At 34.3% G+C, this 24164-nt stretch overlaps 1 protein-coding gene across 2 annotated transcripts in view; it reads left to right on the top strand.

Annotated features, from left to right (window-relative positions):
* Positions 1–17353, top strand: part of LOC126880170 (zinc finger protein 271-like) — a 44243-nt gene extending 26890 nt beyond the window's left edge. The window contains exon 2 of one of the 2 annotated variants that reach the window (XM_050643929.1): positions 15772–17353. In XM_050643929.1, the coding sequence (XP_050499886.1) occupies positions 15772–16913 (1142 nt within the window). In that variant the 3' untranslated portion in view covers positions 16914–17353. Of the gene's footprint in view, positions 1–7425; positions 9264–15771 lie in introns of those variants that run through there. The other variant, XM_050643928.1, reaches the window with a different exon arrangement.
* The last annotated feature ends 6811 nt before the right edge of the window (positions 17354–24164 follow it).

Below are 24164 nucleotides of genomic sequence, written 5' to 3' on the forward strand. Positions count from 1 at the left end.
TCTATAAAAACTTTCAACATTCTTGAATTTTGATCAAAGTTCTGAGACGTGAGAATATTTCATTTGAAGGAGCTTTAGTGAAAATATCAGCACAGTTTGATTTTGTATTTATGTACTGTAAAGTACTTACATTGTTTTCAATTAAATTTCGAATGAAATGATATTTTGTGTCTATATGCTTAGACCTTTTACCTTTAAATGAATTTGTTGCAATACACATAGCTCCCTGGTTATCTATACAGGGTGAGGCAGATAAAAGTCCTATTAGATATATCTCGAGAACTAAAAGAAACAGAATCATGAAAATTGGAATGAAGGGGTTTTGAAGAGTGATCTCTTTAATGAAAATATTTTCATCGATTTGCTACTTCCGGTTATACCGGAAGTGGCTTATAACTTCGTTTTTTTTAAATGGAACATCCTGTATATTTTTACATTTTTGGATTCTCCTGGATGTCTTCTTTCTTAAAATATGAGGTTTTGTAATGTTATACAGGGTAGTTTAAAAGATAATTACGTTTTTTTTCTTAATTTCCTAGCAACATTCACACCCTGTAGAATTGTAGTAGTTTGACATCAAAAACTCTATTTATGGTCAAATGATTTTTAATATAGTCTACTATTGTTAAAAATTGTTAGTATAGCTAAATGTTGAATTGTACTATACAGGGTTGGTCGAAACTCGGAAAGAGTATTTTCTGAGTTTTCTTAAACGGAACAACCTATATTTTATTATTATAATGAAATGATATTTTATGCTACTTTTTTATTTCTTAAGCATTCCCTATACCTAACTGCTTTAATTTGTGAGTTATTGGTGATTCATACCAAACATTAATTTCAACAAAAAATACGTGAAATTTTATTAGGTTGGCCGTGAAAATATTTAATCAAATAATTTTTCGGAAATAAATACATATTAATCTAGACTGATATTTAAAATTGCCAATAATGGTTGAGCTATCAAAATACCTACGTAGTTAACATTCTTGGCGCGATTAACAATTAGGCATAAATTAAAGCATTTAGGTATAGTAAGCATTAAAGTACGATAAAATGTCTTTTAATTGCAATACTAAAATACAGGGTGTTCCATTTAAGAAAATTCAGAAAATCCTCATTCCGAGTTTCGACCAACCCTGTATACTAAAATTTAACATTTAGCTATACTAATAATTTTTAATAATAGTAGACTATATTAAAAATTATTTTAAGATAAATAGAGTTTTTGATATCCAACTACTATAATTCTGCAGGGTGTGAAAGTTGCTACGAAATTAATAAAAAAACGTAATTAGCTTTTAAACTACCCTGTATAACATTACAAAACCGTATATTTTAAGAAAGAAGACATCGAGTAGAATCTAAAAACCTAAAAATATACGGGGTGTTCCATTTAAAAAAACGAAGTTTTAAGCAACTTCCGGTATAACCGGAAGTGGCAAATTGATGAAAATATTTTCATTAAATAGATCACCCTTCAAAACCCCTTCATTCCAATTTTCACGATTCTGTTGCCTTTAGTTCTCTAAATATTTCTAATAGGCCAGTTATCTGCCTCACCCTATATATAATATACTACCAGTTATTTTCTCGTTCAATAATTCTTCTGCTAAGTTTTTTGTGAACAATAACTCACAACATGTAACAGTTGATGAAATATATTCGGCCTCAGTACTGCTCAATGAAACAGTGCTCTGTTTCCTTGAATACCATGAAACTGGATTGTCTAGAAAATATACTATACCTCCTGACATGCTTTTTCTATCATTGACATTTGCTGCCCAATCTGAATCTGAATATGCAAATATTAAAGGTTTTCTTTTTATATTTTTTACTGTATATAAGACAGAAATTAATTGTATTTTTTAAATATCTAATAATACGTTTAGCAGCTTTCCATAATATATCATCAGGACAATCGAGAAATTGACTTAAATAAGAGATTGAAAACATTATGTCAGGGCGACTACCCAATGCAATATACATTAAGCTTCCAATTAATTGCCTATAAGGCACATTGACAGAGATTTGATTATTAGCATTAGTTTTGTCAACCTGAAAACCTGTTTCCATTGGTGTTTTGCTAACATTGCAATTCGTCATATTAAATTTCTCAATTATCTTATTGATTAAGGGTTTTTGAGAAATATACATTTTTACATCATTTTTATTTACAGAATATTCAAAATCAATACCCAAAAAGTTGTTTACACAACCGAGATTTTTTGCGTTAAACTCACTTTTTAAACTTTCAATGATTTTTTGAATCGAATCGCTATCTTCACCGCACAATAGGATATCATCGACCCATATACACATACACACATTTTTCTTTGTATAAACGCAACAGTCACTTTCCGCACTTTTAAAACCAATTTTGATTGCCCATTTGTTGAATCGTTGGTTCCAGCATTTGGGTGATTCTTTCAGTCCATATAAAGCCTTTTGTAGTTTGAGAACTTTGCTTTGTCGTTTATAACCCTTAGGACAATGAATATAAACATCATGTTGTAGCACTCCATTGATGAACGCTGAAGGAATGTCTAATTGGTATACCTTCCAGTCGTTATTGAGAGCCAGTGATAATAAAATTCTTACACTTGCCATCTTAGCTACCGGTGAATATATATCTAAAAACACTTCTTCTTCATAACCCTTGGCGACTAAGCGAGCTTTTTTCGTGCCATCACTTTTTGTTTTAAATACCCATTTTGTATTTATGATTTGTTGATCATGAGGTATTTTTGTGGCTTCACTCCACGTGTTCATTTTTTCAAGACATTCTAGTTCTGTTTCTATTGCCTGCTTCCATTCATCTTCCTCTACTGCTTCTTCATAAGTTACTGGTGTTGATGTAACTAAGCAATATGCATAATAAAGTTCATAGTCTTTGAACTTCGAAGGTTGTTTTATTTCTCTATTGGAGGAAGTAATTTTGGTATTTTGTAAATTTACTGGTTCTTCATCTTGTGAATTAATTTCAGTAGTGTTTCTTAATGTTTGGACTGTACTTTCTTCATAATTTGTTTCAAATGTTTCCAATTCATTTTGGCTTGGTAAAATTTCCTCAATATTTTGATTATTCGACGATATTTCTGGAGAATATTCATACTGTGTTTCATCGAAAACAACATCTCTTGAAATTTTGATTTGCTTGGTCAGTGGATTCCAAATTCTATAACCAGCACCACTGTATCCAACCATTACACCTTTACTTGCTCTTGGTTCTAATTTACTTTGCTTTGGTAGGTTGTAGTACCACACTTTTGAACCAAAAATTCTGAGTTTAGACAAGTCAAGTCTGCCTAAGTATATTTCTGCTGGTACTTGTAATTCAATTGCTCGAGATGGAGTTCGATTAAGCTGATAAACAGCTGTTCTAACTGCTTCTCCCCACAAACTCTTTGGAAGATTTGTTTCTACAAACATTGCTCTTACTTTTTTTAAAATAGTACGATTAAGTCGTTCGGCTATACTATTCTGCTGAGGTGTGTACCCTGCAGTAAATTCTTGTACTATACCATGTTGTATACAATAGTTTTTAAAATATTTAGAAGACATCTCTCCACCTTTATCCATTCTTATTGTAGATACTCTCCTGCCTTCTGCAGCTAATTTTTCAATATGATTAATAAGATGTGATTCGCTTTCGCTTTTTCTTGTCATTAAATATACAACACTAAAATGTGAGAAATCATCAATAATTGATAAGTAATACTTTTCACCAGAAAATGTGGGATCTTTGGATGGTCCCCAAGTATCAACATGTAAAAGTTCCCCAACTCTAGAGGATTTTTTGTTATATAACTTCTTTAAAAGGTTGCCTTGTGGCTTTTCCTTGTTGACATGAGTCACATAGTTTATCTGAATAGGGAAGTCCCAACAATTGTAGTCCCCTTCTATTTACGTATCCTAAACGTAAATGCCATAAGTCTTTATCGCTATGCTTTGCTACTAAACTAGATTGAAAATTATTTAATTGAAAATTTGCAGCAAATAAGTTAAGTAGGTACTCTTATGTTTATAGCAAATAAGTTTAAAGTTCTTTTTTCTTATTTCAGCCTTATTTTCTTTAAATACTACTGTGAAACCTAAACTGTTTAGTTTACTGACTGATAATAAATTATATTCTAATTCATTTAAAATGAGAACATCAATGTTAATAGGAGTTTCATTGTAATAAACTTTTAATTTACCTTTTGTACGAGCGGTCATCACTTTTCCATCTGCTGTTTTAATGCCAACAGGCTCAATTTCAATAATATTACTTATAAATTGTTTATATTTATTGCTGCACATTTTCTGTGATGCTCCAGAATCTATTATAAACGAAATTTGGCTGTCATCATTTTTGAGATTTTCAGCTGGTAGGGCTGTGATAAAACTTACTTCGTCTTCGGCTACATGTATATTCTGTTTACCTTGTGTATCATTATTGGCTCTTCTGCCACGGGAATAGTTATTTCCTAGAAAAAATCTCCCTCGATTATTGTTTTTTCTGAAACAATTGGACACTAGATGGCCTTCAAGTCCACAAAATGAGCATCGGGGTTTTTTATTGTATTGCTTCGTATAAAAAGAGGATTTTTCACTTTCTTGTACATTATTTTTCAGCTTCAATTCTGCATCTAATAATTTTGCTTTAACGAAATCAACAGTTAGCTTATCATTTGAAGTTTCTAGGACAGTAATAACAGTGTCAAACGTATCTGTCATTGTCAACAAAAGGTGACATACCTTGTCATCTTCTTCGATTGTAGTTCCGCTCGATTCAAGCTCTCGGATTAAAGAATCGAATTCAACGAAAAATTTTTGTAAATCGATACTTGTTTATATTTCAACGTTAACAACTTTTTCCGCACATATAAATGAGAAAGAATACTCTTTCTTTCAAACACTTTTTCTAAACTTTTTATCATTTCGAATGCTGAGTCATAGTCACGAATATATTCTAAATGTTCATCTGTAATGCATGTGACAATGATCGATCTTGCTGTTGCATCGTGCTTTTTATGTTGATTTTGCTCGTCTCTTGACAATTGTGTGAATTGCGTTGCAGTTACTTCAGTGGTAATAAAATCTTTAACACCTTTGGCATCTAGAAGATTGCCTAATCTAAATTTCCATGACGAAAAGTTCGTAGATGTTAATTGCGGATACAAACTCACGGTTGAATTCGCGCCATTTAAACTTTGGACTGCCATTTTTTTGCGGTCACTCACAACACTGCCGCTCGGTATAAATAGCAACACTAAAAAACTTCACTTCTTATTGAATGTACTCTTGGCATGTAAAACTGGAGTCCATAACCTTTTGGAGAAGGAAGCTTGCCGAGTACTTATTAATTAGGTATATTTACCGGGAGATATAATTCATATGCAACACTTCATGACGACCATTTTATTAGACTACTTCAACTGTCAATATTGCCAACCTGATTTACATATTTTTGGGGATCAGGATAGCTAACATTTCAATATACAACGTCCATCAAGTTAGCAGAACAAAGTCAGCAGAACACAATTATTCTTATACCATAATTAAGTGTAAATTAAATGCAAATTTAATGTTCCAAGAAAAAATTTATTGCTCTTCTTCTTTAAAAGTTATCGCATGTTCTGCTAACTTGATGATCAAGCTAGCAGAACAGTAGTTCAAAAATTGATAAATCATTTATAATTGAATTCCAAAGTATTATCTGAATTAAATGCTAATTTAATGTTCCAAGAAAAAATGTATTGCTCTTCTTTAAAAGTTATCGCATGTTCTGCTAACTTGGTAATCAAGCTAGCACAACACTAGTTCAAAAATTTGATAAATCATTTATAATTGAATGCCAAAGTATTCTCTGAATTAAATGCTAATTTAATATTCCAAGAAAAAATTTATTGCTCTTCTAGTTCAAAAATTTGATAAATCATTTATAATTGAACGCCAATGTATTCTCTGAATTAAATGCTAATTTAATGTTCCAAGAAAAAATTTATTGCTCTTCTTCTTTAAAAGTTATCGCATGTTCTGCTAACTTGATAATCAAGCTAGCAGAACACTAGTTCAAAAATTTGATAAATCATTTATAATTGAACGCCAATGTATTCTCTGAATTAAATGCTAATCTAATGTTCCAAGAAAAAAATTATTGCTCTTCTTCTTTAAAAGTTATCGCATGTTCTGCTAACTTGATAATCAAGCTATGCTGACCAACAGCATGCTGGCATGGACCAACAACCATATCGTAAACAGAACACGAAATCACATTATTAAGTTCAATCAATTAAGTTCGCAGCCCACCAACATGATAATATAACTGTAATGGAGTCAATTTATGTTTTTTGTAGCAGTGCGTTTGACAACTTTGGGACATCCATTAATATAGCGAATCTCGAATATAGCTATTATCATGATCCTGCTCTAATTTTTTATTAAGTTCTTCCTGTGCTTTTTTGTACTGGTCTTGTTGTAATTTAGTTTGGTCTTGACTCATTCTATAAGCAGTATTACGTAACACTATTTATATTTTAAGGCACTTTGCACTGTGTTTTTATCATCACAAATCTTCATTGGACGAGGCTTCTTTGGATTGGACCTAACTACTTTCAAGACTTTTTATGTAGCATTATTAATTCCAACTAATTCTAGAATTTCAATTTTTAGATTAGTTTTTTCCGGTCTTCATTTATTCTTATTTTTAGATTCTTCTACATTATATAGCATTAAATTTGAAGCCCTTACAATTCTTTCATGCCCTTCAGTTAAAATAGTATCTGTATTGTCTTCAGAAACTGCATTATTATTTTCCAAGCGCTTAACCTTCTCTCTTAACGATTCAATCTCAGTTGACATCGATTCAATCCGTCTCAACAACATAGGTACACTTTTGAAAGCAAGACGGCATTCACTACAGAAGAAAACCAGGGACCGATTTTGAATCACTAATGCTCTAAACTCTGAGGGTGCCAGATCAGTGAATTTTTCATTACTATGATATATTGTATGACAACAACTGTCACAGATAACAATTTTATCCTTATCCTTTAAATCCAATTTACGTGATGAACATCTGTTATCAGCCATTATAATACTTTTTCTTATTTATGGGCCTGTCTTTTATAAATTTATAAAAAGCTCAGACAACAGATAGTTACTTACCAAGGATTCTGCACTCCAAATTAGAGAATTTTCTCTATGTCCAGATAGATGTCGCTAACACGTCCGTACGCATTTAATATTTTATCTATATGCATACTTCGACAACTTGGATTCAGTTCGCTTCGGGATACTCCACAGGCGGCTCTGAAGACGATGAAAAGCAGAAACCTTGGTCAGCCGATGGTGATGACCCCGAATCGAATTTAATCTAAAGCTGTCTTTCTTTCCTTTCCTTTCCTCAAGTATTTATATTATAGTTGGTTTGTATTGTAGGTAATCTCCAAGAGGAACACAAAATGGAAATTACGGAGACACTAATTGAAGATTCATCCTATGAAGGAAATGATATGAGTCGACGCACTGAAGGAAAAACGTTAAATAAAAGTATGAAAGTTGTGACTGGAGAAAGATCATATACATGTGAAATTTGTTTTAAGCAATTTAATCAATCAAGTAACTTGAAACAACATTTGAGAGTGCACACTGGAGAAAAGCCTCATAAGTGTGAAATTTGTTTTAAGCAATTTAATCAATCAAGTAACTTGAAACATCATTTGAGAGTGCACACTGGAGAAAAGCCTTACAAGTGTGAAATTTGTTTTAAGCAATTTAATCAATCAAGTAACTTGAAACAACATTTGAGAGTGCACACTGGAGAAAAGCCTCACAAGTGTGAAATTTGTTTTAAGCAATTTAGTCAAGCAATTGATTTGAAAAAACATTTGAGAGTGCACACTGGAGAAAAGCCTCATAAGTGTGAAATTTGTTTTAAGCAATTTAATCAATCAAGTGTTTTGAAACATCATTTGAGAGTGCACACTGGAGAAAAGCCTCACAAGTGTGAAATTTGTTTTAAGCAATTTAGTCAATCAAGTGATTTGAAAAAACATTTGAGAGTTCACACTGGAGAAAAGCCTCATAAGTGTGAAATTTGTTTTAAGCAATTTAATCAATCAAGTGTTTTGAAACATCATTTGAGAGTGCACACTGGAGAAAAGCCTCACAAGTGTGAAATTTGTTTTAAGCAATTTAGTCAATCAAGTGATTTGAAAAAACATTTGAGAGTTCACACTGGAGAAAAGCCTCATAAGTGTGAAATTTGTTTTAAGCAATTTAATCAATCAAGTGTTTTGAAACATCATTTGAGAGTGCACACTGGAGAAAAGCCTCATAAGTGTGAAATTTGTTTTAAGCAATTTAATCGATCAAGTGATTTGAAAAAACATTTGAGAGTGCACACTGGAGAAAAGCCTCATAAGTGTGAAATTTGTTTTAAGCAATTTAATCAATCAAGTAACTTGAAACATCATTTAAGAGTGCACACTGGAGAAAAGCCTCACAAGTGTGAAATTTGTTTTAAGCAATTTAATCAATCAAGTAACTTGAAACAACATTTGAGAGTGCACACTGGAGAAAAGCCTCACAAGTGTGAAATTTGTTTTAAGCAATTTAGTCAAGCAATTGATTTGAAAAAACATTTGAGAGTGCACACTGGAGAAAAGTCTCATAAGTGTGAAATTTGTTTTAAGCAATTTAATCAATCAAGTGTTTTGAAACATCATTTGAGAGTGCACACTGGAGAAAAGCCTCACAAGTGTGAAATTTGTTTTAAGCAATTTAAAAAATCAAGTAACTTGAAACAACATTTGAGAGTGCACACTGGAGAAAAGCCTCACAAGTGTGAAATTTGTTTTAAGCAATTTAGTCAATCAAGTGATTTGAAAAAACATTTGAGAGTGCACACTGGAGAAAAGCCTCATAAGTGTGAAATTTGTTTTAAGCAATTTAATCGATCAAGTGTTTTGAAACATCATTTGAGAGTGCACACTGGAGAAAAGCCTCACAAGTGTGAAATTTGTTTTAAGCAATTTAATCAATCAAGTAATTTGAAACAACATTTAAGAGTGCACTTTGGAGAAAAGCCTCACCAGTGTGAAATTTGTTTTAAGCAATTTAGTCAAGCAATTGATTTGAAAAAACATTTGAGAGTGCACACTGGAGAAAAGCCTTACAAATGTGATATTTGTTTTAAGCAATTTAGTCAGGCAGGTTCCTTGAAACTACATGTAAGAACACATACTGAATAAAAACGTATACATTAAGTGAGATTTGTTTTAAACCAGTGTTTCCCAACCTTTTTTGTGCCATGCCCCACCTTAAAATTTCTGACCTATTCAATCTACACTTTCACTATTCATCTATCATCCGCAATGAAAGGTATATCAATCACATTTGTGTTTCTACTTTCGATGAACCGGTTGGGTGATTCATCCACAGTGAACCACTAGTGTAAAGGCGAATTTAGACTATTATTCAGTACTATAGACTATTATTCATTTATAAAGTGAATAATGTAATGTAAATTTTTAAACTTTTAAACCAAAATAATCGAGTAGTATGAATATTAACTAATTTTTGCTAACTCTGAACAATAGCGAGTGTGGATAGGTTTTATTTTTGATTTTATGTCGCCTATTTAATCCAGACAGTGTTCTCAGACCTCCTGAAATTTCAGGAGACCTACTGATGGCGACCCTCGCCTACTGATCTACTGATGGCGTCCTTAAACCTCCTGATGAAGTGATGAAATTCTGAAAATCATCTGGTTTTGTTCCAACTCGATACAAAACCGTTCTTGAATGATTACGAGGATGCGCAGTAACGAAAAATGTGTTACTGCGCAGCATTACTCGTCATTGCGCATGCGCGTAATGATTCAAGATATGTTTTGTATGGAGTTTTAATTTTTCAGAATTTTATCCTATTTTATTTTTTTTATTTTTATGCTTTAGCCGCCATATAGCGTTGCCACAGCCGTCCCTTACAGATTTTATAGAGTTGCATGCCTACCTATAAACGTAAAAATACTCCACCAACTGATTCTACTGATTTTTCGTGGCGACATCTAGTTGCCAATCTATAAACGTAAAGACTGAAACTACAGAATTCTACCAATTTTTGAGGCGAGCGAGTCTCCTGAAATCTCCTGATCGTTCGTGGCGACACCTCCTGATCCTCAAAAAAGTCATCTGGGAACACTGAATCCAGATGACTGTAGCTCTTTTAGTAGAGACCGGTATGCATTTTCACAGATGTTTATTTATAAATATATGCATATGTTTGCCTTTCTAGTAAAAAGATATTTTACGTATCAAAATAAATTTTTAACTACGTTTTGCTGGCATGGAATGTTCATTGGATCCGAAAAAAAATCAAGTTTACACTTTACACTAGTGGTTCACTGTGGATGAATCATCCAACCGGTTCGGGCGAATTTAAGATTATTCACTTTAGATGTACACTGCGGATAATTCATCCGCAATGAAAGATATAAACATACTCTTCATCTATATTTCATCAAAGATGCACATCCAAAGTGAACGGTGAACTCATTCTATAAGCAGTATTACGTAACACTATTTATATTTTAAGGCACATTGCACTGTGTTTTTATCATCACAAAATCTTCATTGGACGAGGCTTCTTTGGATTGGACTTCCCAACCCTAACTACTTTCAAGACTTTTTCTGTAGCATTATTAATTCCGACTAATTCTAGAATTTCAATTTTTAGATTAGTTTTTTCCAGTCTTCATTTATTCTTATTTTTAGATTCTTCTACATTATATAGCATTAAATTTGAAGCCCTTAAATTCTTTCATGCACTTCAGTTAAAATAGTATCTGTATTGTCTTCAGAAACTGCATTATTATTTTCCAAGCGCTTAACCTTCTCTCTTAACGATTCAATCTCAGTTGACATCGATTCAATCCGTCCCAACAACATAGGTACACTTTTGAAAGCAAGACGGCATTCACTACAGAAGAAAACCAAGGACCGATTTTGAATCACTTAGGGCCAATTTCTCATATCGAGTTCAACTCCAGTTTAACCTGAACTTCTAGTCAAAATCGTCTTTCTCAATTCGCACGTTCAACCGATGGCAGTTTAAACTTGAACGATGCTTGAACGGTGGAATTCGGCCGTTCAAAGATTTCAGAACTCAGTTCAGATGATTCCATGGACTACGCATGCGTTGTATTAACACGAAACGCTGTCATAATATAAATATATCCTATTTTATTATATTAAGCCTAACGATAAACGATAACATTATTTTTGTTTTTATAACATTTATTTATAATTATTAAAATGACTATTTGACTATAAATACTTAAATTTAACTTTATTCAAAAACAGCATAAAAATGGTAGTTCAAAATGGCGACAGTTTTTTACCTTTTGCCATCTATTGGCATTTCTCGAGAGCTGTAGAACGAGCGCTGACATGAACGCGCAATGAGAAATGCATTTCAAACAAAACCACAGATCACGGGTGAACCTGGTTCAACTGAACCATAGATTAACGCAGGTATGAGAAATCGACCCTTTAAGGCAAGAAATGCATTTCAAACAAAACCACAGATCACGGGTGAACCTGGTTCAACTGAACCATAGATTAACGCAGGTATGAGAAATCGACCCTTAAACCAGGTTCACCGGTGATCTGTGGTTTTGTTTGGAATGCGTTTCTCATTGCACGTTCATGTCAGCGCTCGTTCTACCGCTTTCGAGAAATGCCAATAGATGGCAAAAGGTAAAAAACTGTCGCCATTTTGAACTACCTTTTTTATGCTGTTCTTGAATAAAGTTAAATTTAAGTATTTATAGTCAAATAGTCATTTTAATAATTATATATAAATATTATACAAACAAAAATAATGTTATCGTTTATCGTTAGGCTTAATATAATAAAATAGGATATATTTATATTATGACAGCGTTTCGTGTTAATACAACGCATGCGTAGTCCATGAAATCATCTGAACTGAGTTCAGGAAATCTTTGAACGGCCGAATTCCACCGTTCAAGCATCGTTCAAGTTTAAACTGCCATCGGTTGAACGTGCGAATTGAGAAAGACGATTTTGACTTTAAACTGACGTTTACTAGAAGTTCAGGTTAAACTGGAGTTGAACTCGATATGAGAAATTGGCCCGAATGCTCTAAACTCTGAGGGTGCCAGATCAGTGCATTTTTCATTACTATATGTTGTATGACAACTGTCACAGATAACAATTTTATCCTTATCCTTTAAATCCAATTTACATGATGAACATCTGTTATCAGCCATTATAATACTTTTTCTTATTTATTATTTATTTATGGGCCTGTGTCTTTTATAAATTTATAAAAAGCTCAGACAACAGATAGTTACTTACCAAGGATTCTGCACTCCAACTTAGAGAATTTTCTTTGTCCAGATAGATGTCGCTAACCACGGTGTTCAAGAGAAAATCTAAATAAAAGTTGATTGAACCCCCTATTTTTTTTGCTTTTATGCTTGGATTATCCCTTGTAGATCAAAAATACGTCAAAATTAAAATCGGCTACGGGGCACTTTTTTGCGCATGCGTAAAATAATATTTTTTCTATTTATTTTTTTTTTTTATTTTTCTTTATCTGTATAATCGGATCTTGATATATTTTAAAAAGTGTGAGTATGTATATGATATGTATACACACTCGCACATATACACACAAATATACCGGGTGTTGAAAAGTCGAACGGCCATAGGAAACAATGGGGAATTCTAAACTCTTGAATTTCTGCTTCCCTAATTATTTTAAATCAAATGTCATGAGAAACTATCTGTAGAGGACTTGAAATCTGTATTAAAAACAAATGTTAAAATTGTTCTACGAATTAAACACATTTCAAAATTTTCCAAAAATATAAAGCAATTGCCAGAGAATTATTAGTCCAATCGACCTCTAAAAGTCAGATTTGACCTCTAAAAACCATAAGAACTAGCTGAATTTTGCTAAAAAAATCAGCTTTGGTACCCCAAAAAAGATGCAAGAAAGATTGCAGTCCTACCCCCGGGCTTCCCCCTAAAACCACCCGTCGTAGAGGGGGAAATCGAAAACTTCATATTACCAAGAATATGTTTACGCCGTATAAAAAAATGATTGAAACAAAATGCGGCTCAGATATTGAACAAAATTATTTGTTAGCATTTTTTGTGCAGAATGAACCGTTCTTTCAGAAACAACGCTTAAAGCGACCGGCAATTTTAAATGTCAGTTACGCTCGCGAACTCAATTTTTTGATCAGAGCGTCCTTTTGACAAAAATCCAAATGGATTTTAAAGATAAAATATGTTCAGCTTTAGTGTCTAATTTTTGCATTTTGTAGCAAATGAAGTCAGTTTGTTCATAAGATTTTTAGAGGTCAAATCTGACTTTTAGAGGTCGATTGGACTAATAATACTCTGGCAATTGTTTTACATTTTTGCAACATTTTGGAATGTGTTTAATTCGTAGAACAATTTTAACATATGTTTTTAATACAGATTTCAGTCCTTTACAAATAGTTTCTCATGACTTTCGATTTAAAAGAACTAGGGAAGCAGGAATTCAACAGTTTCGAATTCCCCATTGGTTCCTATGGCCCGTTTCGACTATTCAACACCCGGTATATTTGTGTGTATATTTGTGAATGTGTATACATATCATATACATACTCACACTTTTTAAAATATATGAAAATCCGATTATACAGATAAAGAAAAATAAATAAACAGAAAAATAAATAGAAAAATATTCTTTTACGCATGCGCAAAAAGTGCCCCGTAGCCGATTTTAATTTTGACGTATTTTTGATCTACAAGGGATAATGCAAGCAAAAAAAATAGGGGGTTCGATCAACTTTTATTTAGATTTTCTCTTGAACACCGTGTAACACGTCCGTACGCATTTAATATTTTATTTATATGCATACCCACATAACAATTTCATGTTCTTAGTATATTCATAGAACATACTTTCCAGAAAAAGTATATACTACGAATATGCGTAATTACCATTGCGAATGTGCAGAGCACATACTGAGTATATACTACATTACAGTACTTAAACGTTCTATGTATATACTTAGAATGTACTACCGCACTTCTTCTCAGTATATACCAAGAATATACTTTTTAGGATATTCTAAGAAGGTGCTATAAACCTTCTATTTATATACTTAGAATGTACTACCTCACATCTTTTAGTATATAGGAAGAATGTACTTTTTAGTATATGGGAAGAATATTACAAGGAAGTGCTATATTGCACAGAAGCATGTTTTCAGCATCACCGAATCTCATCCTAGGTTCTACTTTCTACTAAATTTACATATTACATGTGAGAATGTAGTTAGTACATTCTACAATATTACTTAAAAAGTAAATATAAAATATTATATAAATTTTAGTTAGTTATATCAATATTATATAGGTAAGTAGGTATATATATTTAGTTATTATGTGCATATAAAAATAAAAATGCTGAATATATAAATTTATATATTCATATACCTATCGTACCCAAATAAATATTATGTAACATATGTATGTAAATAACTAAAATTTATATGTTGCTTATATGTACCTATATACATACTTACTATTTAAGTAATATTGAAGTACCAAAATGAATTTTTTATTTGTAAGTTGACCGCAAACAAAATAAAACGTTTAATTATGCATGTTCCTATTCCTGGTTGAAATACTTGGTCTTCCTCACAACACAGCATAGACATTGTTAGTGTTAAGTGTAGACACAAATGCAAAATGCCTATTCAGTAACTATTTTCCTATTTTGTATTTTTCCTTTGTTCCCAACCCCCTACCCGCTAACCCCTATGCAGGTATGCAGCGGTCGTTTCCGCTTTGTTTGGGGGTTTTGGCTCAGCCACACAGCTTACCTGAATGTCAATTCCATGTAAAAATAAAATTCTTAATAAGAATACTCAATAAACTTAATCAAAATAGTAAATGCATTTCAGTTATGAAAGCGAAACGACAATTTCTCCTTTTTCGTTAATACAATTAATTCTTAAACATTTTTACCATACAATTAAAACAATTTTAAATAATGAATTCGGTAGTTTAATTAATAGTACCTACATACATAAATTTTTAAATTTCATTAATTATTCTTAACGAAGTTGATAATCTATAGGCTAACATTATTCTTCCTATACATACATATATATTATTTTTAAGATATTTTAAAAGTATCTACTTATAAGTATGTGTTAAGAATGTACTTATAAGTATGTGCTAAGAATATTCGGTAAAAGTATATTCTGAGAATAGTATCTACTTATAAGTATGTGTTAAGAATGTACTTATAAGTATGTGCTAAGAATATTCGGTAAAGGTACATTCTAAGCATAAACTTTTACGAATATTCCGAGTTACTACGTACACGAATGTACTCAGTATATTCGGTACGAGAATATACTTTAAAGTATGTGCAAAGAACATGAAATTTAGAATGTTTTTTAAGGTACATGCTATGCTTGTACTACGCATATACTAAAAAGAATATACTCTGACGAATGTTGGTAGTATATGCTTAGAACATGATACGAACATCATTGTTATGTGGGTACTTCGACAACTTGGATTCAGTTCGCTTCGGGATACACCACAGGCGGCTCTGAAGACGATGAAAAGCAGAAACCTTGGTCAGCCGATGGTGATGGCCCCGAATCGAATTTAATCTAAAGCTGTCTTTCTTTCCTTTCCTTTTCTCAAATATTTATATTATAGTTGGTTTGTATTTTAGGTAATCTCCAAGAGGAACACAAAATGGAAATTACGGAGACACTAATTGAAGATTCATCCTATGAAGGAAATGATATGAGTCGACGCACTGAAGGAAAAACGTTAAATAAAAGTATGAAAGTTGTGACTGGAGAAAGATCATATACATGTGAAATTTGTTTTAAGCAATTTAATCAATCAAGTGTTTTGAAAACACATTTGAGTGTGCACACTGGAGAAAAGCCTCACAAGTGTGAAATTTGTTTTAAGCAATTTAATCAATCAAGTAACTTGAAACAACATTTGAGAGTGCACACTGGAGAAAAGCCTCATAAGTGTGAAATTTGTTTTAAGCAATTTAGTAAATCAAGTAATTTGAAACAACATTTGAGAGTGCACACTGGAGAAAAGCCTCACAAGTGTGAAATTTGTTTTAAGCAATTTAGTCAAGCAATTGATTTGAAAAATCATTTGAGAGTGCACACTGGAGAAAAGCCTCATAAGTGTGAAATTTGTTTTAAGCAATTTAGTGAATCAAGTAATTTGAAACAACATTTGAGAGTGCACACTGGAGAAAAGCCTCACAAGTGTGAAATTTGTTTTAAGCAATTTAGTCAATCAAGTGTTTTGAAACATCATTTGAGAGTGCACACTGGAGAAAAGCCTCACAAGTGTGAAATTTGTTTTAAGCAATTTAGTCAATCAAGTGATTTGAAAAAACATTTGAGAGTGCACACTGGAGAAAAGCCTCATAAGTGTGAAATTTGTTTTAAGCAATTTAGTGAATCAAGTAATTTGAAACAACATTTGAGAGTGCACACTGGAGAAAAGCCTCACCACTGTGAAATTTGTTTTAAGCAATTTAGTCAAGCAATTGATTTGAAAAAACATTTGAGAGTGCACACTGGAGAAAAGCCTCATAAGTGTGAAATTTGTTTTAAGCAATTTAGTGAATCAAGTAATTTGAAACAACATTTGAGAGTGCACACTGGAGAAAAGCCTCACCACTGTGAAATTTGTTTTAAGCAATTTAGTCAAGCAACTGATTTGAAAAAACATTTGAGAGTGCACACTGGAGAAAAACCTTACAAATGTGATATTTGTTTTAAGCAATTTAGTCATGCAGGTTCCTTGAAACTACATGTGAGAACACATACTGAATAAAAACGTACACATTATGTGAGATTTGTTTTAAACCAGTGTTTCCCAACCTTTTTTGAGCCATTCCCCACCTTAAAATTTCTGACCTATTCAATCTACACTTTCACTATTCATCTATCATCCGCAATGAAAGGTATATCAATCACATTTGTGTTTCTACTTTCGATGAACCGGTTAGGTGATTCATCCACAGTAACTTTTAAACCAAAATAAACGAGGAGTATGAACATTAACTAATTTTTGCTAACTCTGAACAATAGCATTGATTAATAACTTACACATAGATACCTCACCTTAAGGTAAAACCGAATTCAGTGTTAAACCCCGCCCACTTACACCTCTTTGCCCCTCAAGTCTAAGTACTACCTGACTGGACGGTGGCGACATTTATTGAAATTTTTGCCAACATTGAAAAATAAATTCGAGTGGCTTGGCTGGCATAATAGACAACGATATAAGGGTAGTATTCAGCATTTTCACAAATAATTTTAACGCGCTTGTAATCTCTATTTTGGAATTCCGATTTTACTTCAGATAAAACGCTGAAAATTGATTAATAAAAATAGTGAAGAGGTTTCCTAAAAATTATTTAATTATTAATACACTACAAAAAAATAACAAAATAGAAAATACATAATAAAATTAGCAGTGATAATTCACATGTAAATTATTTTTTGCAATTTGTAAAAGAAATTAATTTTCAGAACTAATGCGAAATAAAATATTTGAAGTTGATATACAGAATTTCTTTCCAGATCTAACCCATTCACTCAAGGTAAAATATTGCAAAACATCCGAATTTTAAAGAATCCATTGGATTGGCATGAAATTTGGTATACACATGGCTAAAATATCAAAGAAAAAAGTGATACTGAGCCACTGTGTGATACAAAAAAAGAGATACAAATTGATATTGTGCTGGTGTGTGCTTTTGCACTGGGGTTAATTATCACTCCTTCTCGGGAGTGAAAAAATATACGTTCAAGATAAGTCCAGAATTGGATAAACTGATTAATACTAACAACTTTTGGTCCATAGAGTTTTTTCAATAAGTCAATACTTTTCGAGTTATTTTCGGGTAAATATGATTTTCGCAAATTACTCAATAAGTATTTAATCGAAAAAAGGTATATGTAGCAGAAATACCTATAGTTTTTAAAAAAGTAAAAATGTGGTATACGTATGAAGTCTGTAGATCCAGCAGAAACAGAGTAGTAGGTAATGAAAAGTGGGTCCTTATTCGTCAAATTCCAAATCGAATATTTCAACGTGAAAAACTACAAAAACTAAACTTTTCGGGAAAAACTACAACTTTTTTTAGTGTTTAAAAAAAAGTTTATCTTTATTTTTATTTAAGTTTCTAGCATCGAAGTAAGCAAGATATGGTCAAAATAAATTTGGCCCCTATTTTTATTTTTGGTACAAAAGTCGTGAAAATCACCCCCAATTAGCATCCGAAATTAAATGAATCGAAACGGCCTTACAATTTACTTAACTTGTGTATTTTTTATATTGTCTGTAAGTTCCATTTATTCAAAGCGCCTATTTTTGAAAAAATTGGTTTTAAAGTAAAAAACAATTTTTTGAAATTCTGAAAAAAGCATTTTTTAGACTATAAAGGGGGTTATGCTTTCTGAATATTTTATATTTTTTGTTTTTTTTTTACACAAAAATAGGTTAAAATATGGCTGTTAAAAATTTTCCAAAACTTACAGATCATATAAACACTACATACGTAAAGTAATTTATCAAGCGGTGACGATTAATTTAATTTTAGACGCTAATTAGGGGATGATTTTTACGATCTTTTTTTACAAAAAAAAAGGAACCATTTTATCCTGAGCGTAACTTACTTACTTTTGATGCTAATAACTTAAAAAAGAAACAAAACTAAAGCTTTTTTTAAACATTTTAAAAAAGATACTGAGTTTTCTCCAAAAGTTCTTAATTTTTAAATTATTCCACGTTTAAATATTCGATTTGGAATTTGACGAATTAGAACCCACTCTTCCTGAACTACAACTCTGTTTCTACTGGGTCTACAAACTTCATACGTTTATTATATATAACTTCATACCATTCTGCACTTTTTTTATAAGATAGGTATATTTTTGTTAAGAATATTTATTTTTTCGATCAAATGCTTACCTACATTTTGAGTTATTTGCGAAAAATCGTGTAAAAAGGTGTTTTTTTTTTGTTTAAAAGTGAATATGTTCACTTGAAAATTACTCGAAAAATCTTGACTTAGCGAAAAAAACTCTATAGAACAAAAGTTACTTAGAATTACTCATTTTATCTAATACCGGACTTATTTTGAACGTATATAAATTAGGGGCAAAACCCGTGAGTAAATGGAATAATTACTCTTACATATTTTGTGATGGCTCGAAATATCACATAAAAGTAACGTCATCGTTCAGAAAAAAAGTTCAGTTATGTTATAAAACTAAACAATAATACTAGAATACACACACCCAAACTTATATGGAATCACCATGTATTTCAAAGTAATATTTATTTCTTTTGAAAAAACTTGATATTGTTGCGAAGATTAAAGGTTTTTATTGAAAATAAACAAATATACAAGACAATCGGATAGTACAGCCCGGTACGGTATAGATTATTTGCTTGAGTTGCAAGTTGAACGAAAATAAATAAACAAATTTTTGCGTCAAAAAACGAAAATATGCCTCATGTGGGGTTATAGAACTTACAACGAGGAAAAATTATTGGTCTTGTGGAGAAAGTAATGTTCTCAGATGGACATAGCTGCAGAGCTAGGCGTAATACAGGGCGTTCTGTCCAAAACATGCTAGGTAACAGGAACTAGGAAAGCTCAAAAATAAAGCAAGGAAATGTCGCCAAAAGTAATAACGGCTCTCCATGATCGTTTAATTGTCCAATCAGCTGGAAGACACCCAACCATTTCTCACCTGCAGCTTTTGGAAGCTACATGTGCATAAACAACATTCAATTTTTCATTTCTAAAAATGATAAGAGCCGTTTCACCGTACCTCGGAGAGCACGTTAAGCCGTCGGTCCCCCTAGGCTAGTGTACATCGACAATAGTTACTTGAAACAGGTTAAAGATGTAAATGGCGCCGGAACAATCCTAAAGGATCTCTCCGGCAAAAATGCCCTACGATATTATTATTATTTTATTTAACAATTTCTGAGGCCCTTTCTGATGGAATTACTTCAAAGAGGTTATTAAAAGCAGATAGTGATGTGTACCAAATACAATGGATTATATTTTTCTTTGACAAAACACCACAAGTTGTCAACGTTTAAATGAATAATATTGGTAAAATGACAAGCAAGCAAGCAATTTGATTTAACCCGACCTGTGGGAATGTCCACCCTCTCGAAAGAGTACATTCGGGTGTAACAATTCATTGGGGCGAGGTGTTTTGACCCGAGTATATACAGGGATCACCCCACCTCGCTCCAATGCCCCAGGCCATCCCTTTCCCCCCCATAGCACGCTGATGCGCGATGGGGGCACAACTATCGTAGCCAAATGCTCTTCACAATGGAATCCTGGGTAATAAGATTCCATTGTGGTACCCTAATCGAATGCAAAAAACTAGGCCAGCGTGATGCGCTCTATGCCTTTATCTTCTTTCTTACTTATCCGCGGAACTAAAAATTGCTTGCTTGGGCCCCGAGTCATCGTGCTGAGCCCTAGTGGGCTCCGCCCGATGACTCGTTGCTCGAGTTTGTATGTGTTTTATGGTTTTTTATAATTTTTTTTTTTTATTTTATTTTATTTATATTTTTTTTTGGGGGCTTATGCCCTTCTGTAATTTTCTAATATTCACTTACCTTAGAGGCGGTCGTGGTACTTGATCTTCGTATGTAACGCTGTCTTCGGCACTTGTTTTCGAGCTACGAACTCACTACTATCACTTATCACTTTTGTACTCTTATCCCACTATTTGTTGCTTCGGACGTCTGTGCTTCCATCGGTGGAACTCATCATACCTTAGCGTCTCTCGCAGTATGTAATTTGGGTGGTGCTCCAGTTCCGCGAATTTGGTCCTTGCCTTATCTGTCATGATTTCGGTGACTCTCACCTGTTGGAGTTCTCTGAACAGGAATCTTTCAGCTACATATCTTGGGACTCTGGCGGCCTCCCTCAAGCTGTTGTTGTGGGCTGCTTGGACCTTCTTCTTGTGTGTGTTACTTACGTGTCCCCATGCGAGAGACGCGTATGTTAATACCGGTAGGATTATACTATTGATCAGTCTTAACCTTGTTTTCAGTCTTAGTTTGCTTTTCCTGCCTGTGAGTCCTCTTAGTGTTGCTTTTGCTATGTTGGCCTTCCGGACTGTGGCTTCTACGTGTTTTTGGAAGGTTAATCCTTTGTCCATGATGACTCCTAGGTATTTAGCTTCGTTTTTCCACTCGATGGGTCTGTTCTGCACCGTCAGCTGTTCCTCTGGCTGTTGTCTTCCTTTCTTGTATAGAACCGCTTGCGTTTTATCTGAGTTGATGGCTATCTTCCATTTTATACTCCATTCTTCTATTTCTTCTAACGCTGTTTGCAGGTTGGTCACTGCTATATCTACATTTCTATGTTTGGCCGCTATCGCTGTGTCGTCGGCGTAGAGGTTCATGAGGGTACCTGGTGTTCTAGGTACATCAGCGGTGTATATCGTGTACAGCAGGGGTGACAGGACCGCTCCCTGGGGTACTCCAGCTTCCGGGTTTCCGAGCTCGGACAGGACTTGTCCTATCCGAATCCTGAAAGTCCGGCCGCCCAAGTACGACGAGATTAGTCTCGTCATCGCCCCGCTGTACCCGTAATCCCGCATTTTGTATAAGAGCCCCTTGTGCCAGACTCTATCGAACGCTTTACTTACGTCCAGGAACGCTGCTCCAGTGTACTGCTTGTCGTTGAAACCAGCTGCTATGTACTCGGTTAGTCTGAGTACTTGTAGCTCGCTGGAGTGCTCTGCTCTGAATCCGAATTGAGCTTCTGGGATGATATTTAGCATGTTCGTTTCCGCTTGCAGTATGCTTAGAATGATTCTTTCCACTATCTTGCTGATCGCTGGAAGTAAGCTGATTGGCCTGTAGTTCTGCGGGAATGTGTGGTTCTTGCCAGGTTTTGGGATCATGATGACATGGGCCTCTTTCCATCTGTTTGGGAATATCTTGTATCTTAGTATCGCGTTCACTATGTTTGTGAAGTACACTATAGCTTTTCTGGGCAAATATTTTAGGGCTCTGTTTGTTATTTCGTCTAAGCCAGGCCTTTTCTCGGCGAACTGTTTTTGATGTGTTCGTTGATTTCTTCCGGTGATGTTGGGGGAATGAAGTCCTCTGGGTCTTCTGGTCCTTCTTCTTGTTCTTCAACTTCTTCCAGGAAGTCGTCGTCTTCGTCTTGGTGGTAGTTTAGGTCGCATTCTCTTTCGAGTGTAGCCCTCATCGCCTCTGCTTTATCCTCTATGGTGTATACCATACCGTGTCTTCCATGTAGTGGGGGGATGGGTTTTCTGTCGCTTCTCAACATTTTCTGGAGTTTGCAAACATTTTTCATGTTTGAGTCTTGTTCTTCCGTCTCTTGTACAAAGTTGTCCCATTTTTTACTACGGTGGAGTTGTAGGGCCGTTTTGACCTCTCTGTTTAAAATATTTGCCCAGGATTTGTCTACTCGATTTCTTGTTCTTCTTGCTGTTTGTTTTGCTCTATTTTTTTCCCTTATCAAATCTTGTGTTTCTTGTGGAATATCTTTGAACCTTCCCATGTAGATCTCGACTTCTTCCTCTGTTGTGCTGCTTCTGATTGCCTCTTGTATGATGTTTTCGAGCTCTAGGACTTTTCCTTCTATTTCTTCTGGATTGTTTATCACTGGCACTATATTTATTCCTTCACTTACTAGTCTTTTGTAGTTTGTCCACTTTATTTTCTTTTTTGTTCTTTTTGGTGGGTTTGTCTCTTCCCATGTTCCGATCTCTAGTAGGATGGGGTGGCGGTCAGTTGATCCTTCGTCCAGCGTAATTAATTCTGATTGCAGTCCTAGGTTTTTGGCTACAACTATGTCGATATGGGTTGGAAGTCCATTTCCTGGGTAGTGGGTAGGTTCTTCTGGGCCCATTGCTATTGTGTCTTCATTGTTTTCTATGTATCTATTTAGTAGTCGTCCGTTTCGGTTCGTAGCTCTGTCGTTCCAGATGGGGGATCTTGCATTCAGGTCTCCTATTATGATGGATGATTCGGCGATGTTTAGGAACGCATCTAGGTCATCGTCCATTAAAGGGTCTTGTGGTCTTACGTAAGCTGATGTGATTCTGACTGCTCCTTGCCTCATTTTCACTTCTACTGTTGTAGCCTCCATGTTGACCAGTGGTGGAGTCGTGAAACTGGTGTGTCTGATTCCCTTTTTTACTAAGATGGCCGTTCCTCCTGATCTTCTGGTGTGGTCGTTCCTGTAAACATCGTATCCAGGGAATTTTAAGTTAAAGTTGTTAGTTAACTTGGTTTCCTGGATTGCTACGATGTTCATCTCGTATCTACTTGCGATTTCATCCATGATGTTCTGGTTTGTTGATATTCCTCCTGGATTCCAGGAGCCTATCCTCAAATATCCCCTGTCTGTCAGCATTACTTCTGTGCCTCCCTGGTGCTTAATATGACCTCTTTGACTACCCTAGTCACTATTCTGACTAAGTAGTCCTCGTCAGGGATCGCTGTTTGTTGTTGTTGTGCGTTCTGCGCGGCCTGGGCGTAGGATATCCCGGTGGCTTGCGGTCTTCTTGCTTGTGGCTGTTGTTGTGGCCTCCTTGGTGGGGGTCTTCCCCATGTAGGGCATCTGGGGCATCCTCTGTAGCTGGCCGGGTGGCTGCCTTGACAATTGGCACAAGTGGCTTTGACTTCTCTGGCCCTCTTGCATTGTTTCGTGGGGTGGTCCTCACCGCATTTGACGCACCTAGGGTCCTTGTGGCACGCGTTCTGGGCGTGGTGGTATCCCTGGCAGTTGAAGCACTGCGTTGGTCCTGTCGATTTTCGAAGGTCTTCTACCACGACCTTCATATGGCACAAGTTGGTGATGCGCCTCGCCGCCTCGACATCCTCCTTGTTCAGGGTTATGACGAACATTGGAAGTTGTCGTCTTGGACCTGATCTCGTCGACATGTTTTTTGCAGCTTGGCAGTCGATGTTGTACTGCACTGCTATGTCGTTTTTGATTTCCTCTTCTGTCGTGTTGGTGGGTAGCCCTCTTATTACCATTTTTGGCTTGACTTC

This window comes from Diabrotica virgifera, chromosome 2 (assembly GCF_917563875.1).
Source record: "Diabrotica virgifera virgifera chromosome 2, PGI_DIABVI_V3a".
In the NCBI taxonomy this organism is placed as follows: Eukaryota; Metazoa; Arthropoda; class Insecta; order Coleoptera; family Chrysomelidae; genus Diabrotica; species Diabrotica virgifera.